Source organism: Gobio gobio, assembly GCF_949357685.1.
Source record: "Gobio gobio genome assembly, chromosome: 4".
Taxonomy (NCBI): domain Eukaryota; kingdom Metazoa; phylum Chordata; class Actinopteri; order Cypriniformes; family Gobionidae; genus Gobio; species Gobio gobio.
This window is the reverse complement of record NC_137100.1, coordinates 42,475,717-42,483,523: the sequence shown is the minus strand read 5'-3', so window position 1 is coordinate 42,483,523 and position 7,807 is coordinate 42,475,717. Positions and strand designations below refer to the sequence as shown.

The following is a 7,807-nucleotide window of genomic DNA, read 5'->3' as shown; positions in this document are numbered from 1 at the left end:
CTTTGTGTAAATAATGTGTATTATCTAAATGGTTGGTATTGCTATCAATGGTTGGTATTGGCGCACCAAAAACTCCAAGTAGTGAAACTTCAAAAAAGCCTACACACTATAACAAAGAAGGGGAACCACCTGTTTCAAGATAAAACCACTGCTTTAAAAAAAGTGGCAAATGTTTCAGTCAGTCACATATGAACTTTCTCAATGCCTAGTCAATACCTCATTGATATTACCATCAGGACCTCTGAATTGTATTAGGTTGGTCTCAGAATGTACTTGAGCCTGCCTCAGATTACATTGGTTTCATTATTCCTCTAATTATCCTGATTACACTCTCTCAGAAAAGATACAAACTTAGCAGGCTAGCACTGTATCCTTAATTCCATCTTGCTTGCCCTCATAGGCCCTCTTCCATCTTTTATATTACCTGTTATATTACAAAAATGTATTCACAATTTGCTGTTCTTGCTTTACATGTATTTGTTTTAAAACTATTATCCTCAGCCTCTTTAACAGCAATTGCATAAGTCTATAGTATTTGCAACAGGCCATGCAGTGAAGTTGTATGAGGGATGTTGTGTTGAGTGCTGATGCAGTGCAGCTGTGAGATTTACAGAGAGAATGACTGTGTGTGGGTTTTACAGAATGCCCCTCTTTGTGAGCATGCAGCCAAAATAATCATTAAAAGTGCAGCAGGATGACGAACACATGAGAGAAGTGTATCCACTTTAGCTCAATGTGTTCCTGGCTCAATTTGAGACAGCTGCAGGTACCTCTGGCTCTCTTTACTATTGGTTTTTTTTTCTGTTTTGAAAGATTGTACTGTGTTTTTAACTCTGCTTATTTATCCATATGAACAGCCAATAATAAATCATTAATTGTAAAAATGTGTAAGCCCGGGAAAAAAGGTGGTTACACTTTATTTTAAGGTGACGTAGTCAAATTGTACTTATTGAGTAATATTAATTAACTATATATACTTACTATAGAGTTACGGTTAGGGTTAGCATCTGGTTTACGGTTAGTTAGTTGTAATTATGCATAATTTACTGTTACTATAGTAAGTACATGTAGTAATGTGTAACTACGTCACCTTAAATAGTGTTTCCAAAAAGGCTTTAGTCTGGGTGGAATTTACAGAATTAGCTTTATGCAAAAACTCTTGTATGCATGGTCACAGTTGTTAGTTATGGTCACAAGTGTTTTATGTTTTTATTTTATTTTTTATTTATTTTATTTTATTTTATTTATTTTGTTTTATTTTATTTTATTTTATTTTATTTTATTTTATTTTATTTTATTTTATTTTATTTTATTTTATTTTATTTTATTTTATTTTATTATTTTATTTTATTTTATTTTATTTTATTTTATTTTTTTATTTTATTTTATTTTATTTTATTTTATTTCTTTGATGGGAAAAGTAAACAGTTTTAATGATTAGGTTAAAAGTAAATCATGGTCACTGATGTTTGTGTGAACTAAAGGCCAATGGGGTCTGTTTATTTAACATTGTTGAGAACAAAATGCCCCATGAAAAAAGGTTATAAAGCCTATAAACCAAATAATGTGCAGAATGTGGTGACATGATTTACCTTGCCATTCTTGCCATGTGCTGTACTTAATATAAAGCTGTGATTGTCAACAATATAAAATCCTTAGTTGATTGGCAATATATATAGCGGCCAGTATTGCCAACAAGGTAAACATCCATTCCAAAGTATATTTAACTAAGGTGTTTAATCAAAACCTATCAACCGAAGGCAAACACTATTTTGATTATTTTAAGCTATAACAAACATCACATGTTCTCACTATGGATGACCAATCTAAAGTATGAAGGGGAAGTCAGAGATGAGCTGTAACCACATTTTGTTTGTCAAGATCCGTTTATGAAATCCAGAGGTTAAGTGCAATTTTTAAAGCAAAATGACTGATTTTGACTGGACTCAGTGTTTTTTGTCCAGGAATTTGAGGTGTGTTTGACCTTTCACCATTTCAAGTTCTTCTATCTCCCTCATTTTTAGTTGCAGTGCTGCAGGATGTCATGGAGCTGACAAAGTAAGTAATGTTTTTATGGCTTGTGTCCATTCACAGACACACATTCACTCATGCTGTACAGCTTTTGACTTTGTGCCTTCTGGTTTGATAAGCGTGCACATGGACGAACACGCCTCACCTTATGGCTTCATCAGATCTCTGAGAGTGTACCATCTAAAATACTGTCAATGAAGTACCTCTGCAGAGAGTATATTGACTTGTTTATGGTAGCGCAATGAATCTCATTGGCTGCTTGCATATAGAACTTATCAGAGGGAAAATACTCATTCCTTAACCTGTTCTTATGTTCACTAAGGAGGTTTACCTTCAATCCCAAGGAGGGAATAGACAATCCAGCCATGGTGACTGCAGATGATACAGGTTAGTGAGATTTTGTATTGGGTATTATTAGTGTCTTTTTTTCGGATACTTTGAGATTTAGAAGGATTTTATATATTTTATTGTGTTATATGTTATTATTTTTTTGTTCATTGTTTTTTACTCATACCACAATGACAGGTTTTAGATGTCCATTCTATACCAGGGATTCCCAAACTTGAGTCGATGGAAAGCTAATAATTAATTAAATCATAAATATTTAAAAAATAATATAAATAATTAAAAATAAAATATCTACTAAACATATTAAGTATTTTATTTGTTTACATGTATGTCATGTGACCATTAACCAACATCAGAGAATCACAAACAAACAATGAATGTGTTGTTAAATTTTTGAAGTACAATATACTAAGTAGTATGGCTAACAAAAAAGTTTTGGGAATGCCTGCTCTATACCATATATATTTTAACAAATACAGAACAGAATAATACAAATTTTATATACTGCTTTATAGTATACCGTAAAGTGTACAGTTTGTCATTTAACTCCCACCTGCAGTGCTGACAGAGCATGTGTCAAGTCCCACACCACGTGTGTGTGTGCTGAGGAGGGAAGAAGGAGAAACCTTTGGCTTCCATCTGTGTGTGGAAAGAGGGCGGCAGGGTCATATAATCAGGCAGCTGGATTCATTGGGTGTGGCACAGCGGAGTGGGCTTAAGGATGGGGACCGCCTGCTTGAGGTCAATGAGAAGTTTGTTGACAACGTGGAACACATGGAGGTGAGAGGTCATGACCTTTATTTTACAATTACTGTTTTTTTTTTTTTTTTACTGTACAAGCTATGAACATAGGTTTTTTTGTGTGTGTGTGTGTGTGTCAGGCTTTGTAACAGACTACTTTATTACCTTAGGTGGCCCGTAGGATTCAAGTGAGTGGAGCACAGTTCTGCTTCCTGGTACTAGATGAAAAGGCCTACGACCAGGCTGTTTCTGAGGGTCGTGACCTTAGAGAGTTGGCTAAAGCCAACCGCGGAGAAGGATGGAGGCCTCCACGTCTCTGCCACATCAAGAAAGATGCACCTGGCCTGGGCCTCAACATACTGCCTCTGGAAGGTAAGAACCACAGAATCCTAAATTTAAAATAAGCATTCTTTCTGTAATGCTGTTTGTAACATCCTTTTTTTCAAAAAGTGAGGTTAAAGGTGAAATGTGCGTTTTCTGGTTTATCTGTGGTGTAGGTGAGAAAGGCAAATTCGCTGTAAGCCCAGTGAAAGGAGGTGCCGCAGAAAGGGCAGGAGTGAGGAAAGGTGACCAGCTGATCTGGATGGATGGTGCCATGGCCTCTGAACTCACACACTCTGCCATCAGCAAAATGGTAAGCAAGGACTTCCTTTAGATACACTGTAATGGTTAAAAAAAACAGCAGCTGTGGTTACCAGATTGTATGGTTAACATCATAACATTTATTTCTATCAAGCGGTGCATTTTTGGTCAAGATCTTGTTTTGACAATGCAAGAGTCAAGCACTCTGTAAAGTTTACTCCCGCACATCCCAAAGACTTTCATGTGTGAGAATGATTCTTCATGCTCCCTCCCATCCATTCTTTCACAATTTGAGCCGGATGAATCTTGATATTGTCATCCTGGAATATGGCCTTGATGTGCCTTCCTACATGGTTGTTTAAGAAAAGAAAAGCTACACACTCAATCAATTAGAGTTAGAAGAACTGTTGCCAAACAACATGCTAGAAACGTAATAATCACTTCAATAATGCCATATGGTGACTATGTTTCAAGATAATACAGGATGGTACTTATAACCATTTATTTCATCAAGTGATATAATGTTAAAATATCATTATATAATTGTTAAATTATATATCTGTAATGGGAAGGTAATGTTTTAATTTAGTTTTCACTCTGTTTGCACTGTTCCGTTCTCCTTAGTTCCCTCGTTAGTTTCCTTTTTGGTTAATTCGTTTCCAAAGTTCCTAATTCCACGCACCTGTTCTGTTTCTCTTTTGATTACGTTCTCTATAAGTCCTAAGTTTCTCTGGTTGTGTTAGGCCTACTCTATTCCTGATAATCTCCTGTGTGTTTTGTTTTTTGTTTTTTATTTATTATTAAAGACTTTTCTGTTTATAATCCTGCATTGTGCGCATTCAATACACCCACGCGTGACAGAATAACGGACCAAAACAATGGACTTACTGGCATGCCTGGAACAGGAGCAGCAGTGCCTCGAGGACCAAAGCCATAGTGGGATCTTCCCCGATCCCTCCTTATGCTTAGGCACCCTGCTCCACCTCGGATGCTCGTCGCTGTGGCTCTGCCTCCAGGAACATTGGTGTCGCTCGGTTCCAACTGCTCTCTGATTACAAAAATAAGAAGAAACAAAATAATATCATCATGTGACTATTTTTTCACAGTAAATGATATGGCATTTCATAGTTTGTATTATTTCACAGTAAAATTACATATAATGCAATGTTAAACCATTTACATTGTTTCACTGTATATGGTAACTGACAGTTACAATATTTTTTTCTTGCAAACATTTTTACAGTGTACAAAGCTCTTCTGAGCGTCTTTGCTGTGTCAGACTTATGTTATGGGCAGCTTGTAGACCTTTTGTCACTCACATGTTGGTAATGGTGATTTTCCAGGTGAAGAAGTGCAGTAATCACATGACAGTGCTAGTGATTGACAGTGACAGTGAGAAGAGATATGCAAATAGGAAAATGCCCATTCTCCCAGCCATGGCTGATGCAGAGAACATGCCATATCGGCCCCGCAGATTGCATTTGGTGTTGGGGCCGGAAGGGTATGGCTTCCTGCTCAGACAGGAGAAGGCTGGAGCAGGACGCACTGGTGAGAAGCTAACACACACTTTGACATGTACTCATTCATCTGCAATCTATTTGTACAGCTACACAAATGGATTGCAATATACATGTATGTTTGGTATACAGTCCACATGGTAAGAGAGGTGGATAATGGCAGCCCTGCTGAACTGGGAGGCATTAAAGAAGGCGAGATGCTTCTTGAAGTGAATGAAGAATCCACAGGCTCACTGAGACATGATGAAGTTGTCAGCAAAATCAGACAGAGTGGGCAGCAGGTCACCCTCACAACTATCCCACTTCAGGGCCAAGACTTCTACACTAAGGTGAATATACAAAGTTACAATTATGGGCACTTTTGACTTCTTGAAAAAAGCTAATTCAAATTACATTTATCAAATGTTTAAAAAAAATCACAGGAATAAAGTTCTGATTATGGCCTTGATCCACCAAAGTGGTGTGGATATTTAATATTGTCTGTGGTGGTAAATTGGACCCTTTGTGCTGCTTTTTGGAGAAACAAGCCTTGATTTTCTTAAAACAACTACTTAGCAATAAACTCACTTTGAACTTAAATCTACTATAAAAAAGTTTTCTTTAAAAAAATTGTGTTGTGATAATGACAGCACAACAGTTCTTTGTTATAATAAATAAATAAATATTGAATGATATTTGAAAATATGTATTGAATATATAGGAAATATAGGTTTTTTTAAGTTAATTTGATTTAAACCATTGACACTTAAAAACAAGGAAAAAAGTGAAGAAAAATAAAAACCTTTAATGTTAAAAAAAAATCTAGAACTAAACTAAACTGATATTTATTTTCTTTCTTTATGTTCACCTAATTGCAGAATCAACCATAGGCAGATTAATAAATCAATAATAGGATGAATTAATCAAAAAACAGTTCATCGTTATTATTGTAAAACACACATTTTTATAAAAAGGTAGATCATCTTTTTACTTATGCCCGTTTGTACTTGTCTCAGTTGGGCCTCTCCCCCTTACTGTTCTGTGTGGATGTTACCTCTGGTAGCCCTGAGGAGAAAAAGGAAATCCCAATGACGCTGAACCCTGCAGTGCCCCCTGTTGATCCTGAGGAGGATGTGCAGATTGATCCTAATGTTAGACGTTGTACACTGCAAAGGGGCTCGGCTGGTTTTGGCTTCCATTTGGGTTGCGTCCAACAGAAACCTGGAACTTTCATCAGCCAGGTAGCTACAATGAAGCCCATTCACTGACAAATCAGCCTTTAGACGATACTGACTTCAGATGCTAGGACTGGACAGAAATGAACCTTTGTTCTGGATCTGTGGGAATTCTTCACAAAAGTATTCTCTTGGAAAATCAGCCCTTGGCTATAGACTAACTATCCAGGGTGTCATCATTTGTTAGAAATTATAGAATTATAAACATTACAGTTCATAAAAGAACAGTATAGGCTATACAACCCAGTCACAAACTCTGATATATAGCCTACTACAAGTAAAATATGTAATTTCAAGAAAATATGATAGTGTGTGTATATACTTTTCATTTTTTAGGTAGCAGTGGGAGGCCCAGGAGAGGGTTCAGGTCTCCTTGAGGGTGATGTGGTGGTGGAGGTGAATGGACAGAATGTGGAGAAACAGTCTGTGGAGGATGTGATCTTACACGTGAAGAGAGGAGAAGACGCTCTTTCTTTACTAGTAGTAGATCAGAAAGGTTATAACTGGCTGAAGAAGAATGGCAAGCCAATCACTGTGAACAAACTAACAACAATCTCTGAGGTATGCAATAATGTATATAAATATATTAATTGCATGATTGTACCACACAAACCACAGACACAAAAACAAACACACACAAAAAAACCAAGCTAAAACATCAACCTTTATTAACTTTATTTTATTATATCCATTCATGTACCCTTTGTTACAGGTGGAGGAAAGTGTTTCATGTGCTGCTGAACCCCCAACACTGAAGACTGATGACTTGTCTGATGATGGAACTTAGTCCTATAGTTGGGATAGCCATAAAACAGTCCTGATATTGTTAATGAGATTATTACTTTGAGAATCTGTCTCTGAACTCTATTTGCACTTCAACAACATTTTCTGTATATGAAACTGCCTGAAATTTGGGCATGATCCAAACTCTGTGCTGTGAATACAGTAAAAGGTTAAGTTTTGTCTGGAAGTAAAAATCCAGAATGCATAGCAGGAAGACATTAACATTGCTAATTTCTGTTTCTGAGAAGTAGCCCATTATCTATAGCATCAGTATTTTAATATGTGCTCACTAGCTATAGCCTATCTTCAGGTTATGACTTATGAATCTGCCATTTTTGTGTTATTTTCATCCTGAATCAATTATCATTTAAACGGGGTCAGATGTCTTTTTCTTTTTTCCACGAATAAAAATGTTAAATAAACTAAGATTACAAATGAAAAATAATAAGTGTAAATAAATGTCTCTCAATGAATGATTCAGGCAATAAATTGTGTGTTCTGGTACTGATCTAAGCTACTGATAAATACAACATTAATTAATAAGAATAACTATACACTATTAGCTTTCACGACACTGATACATGAAGATAA

General features: G+C 36.1%; 1 protein-coding gene across 1 annotated transcript; it reads left to right on the top strand.

The window, feature by feature from the left end:
* The first annotated feature begins 738 nt into the window (after positions 1 to 738).
* nherf4b (NHERF family PDZ scaffold protein 4b) lies at positions 739 to 7,718 on the top strand. Its single transcript, XM_079815231.1, has 11 exons — positions 739 to 766; positions 2,025 to 2,058; positions 2,354 to 2,418; positions 2,939 to 3,159; positions 3,291 to 3,492; positions 3,618 to 3,754; positions 5,046 to 5,250; positions 5,352 to 5,548; positions 6,215 to 6,439; positions 6,770 to 6,994; positions 7,146 to 7,718. Exons 2-11 carry the CDS (start codon positions 2,045 to 2,047, stop codon positions 7,218 to 7,220), a joined length of 1,566 nt encoding a protein of 521 aa, XP_079671357.1. The 5' UTR covers positions 739 to 766; positions 2,025 to 2,044; the 3' UTR covers positions 7,221 to 7,718.
* Positions 7,719 to 7,807: the final 89 nt, after the last annotated feature.

Coding starts and splice junctions, on each gene's coding strand:
- nherf4b (XM_079815231.1), top strand. Junction 3,160..3,290: donor ACAACGTGGAACACATGGAG/GTGAGAGGTCAT, acceptor TTATTACCTTAG/GTGGCCCGTAGGATTCAAGT. Junction 3,493..3,617: donor CAACATACTGCCTCTGGAAG/GTAAGAACCACA, acceptor TCTGTGGTGTAG/GTGAGAAAGGCAAATTCGCT.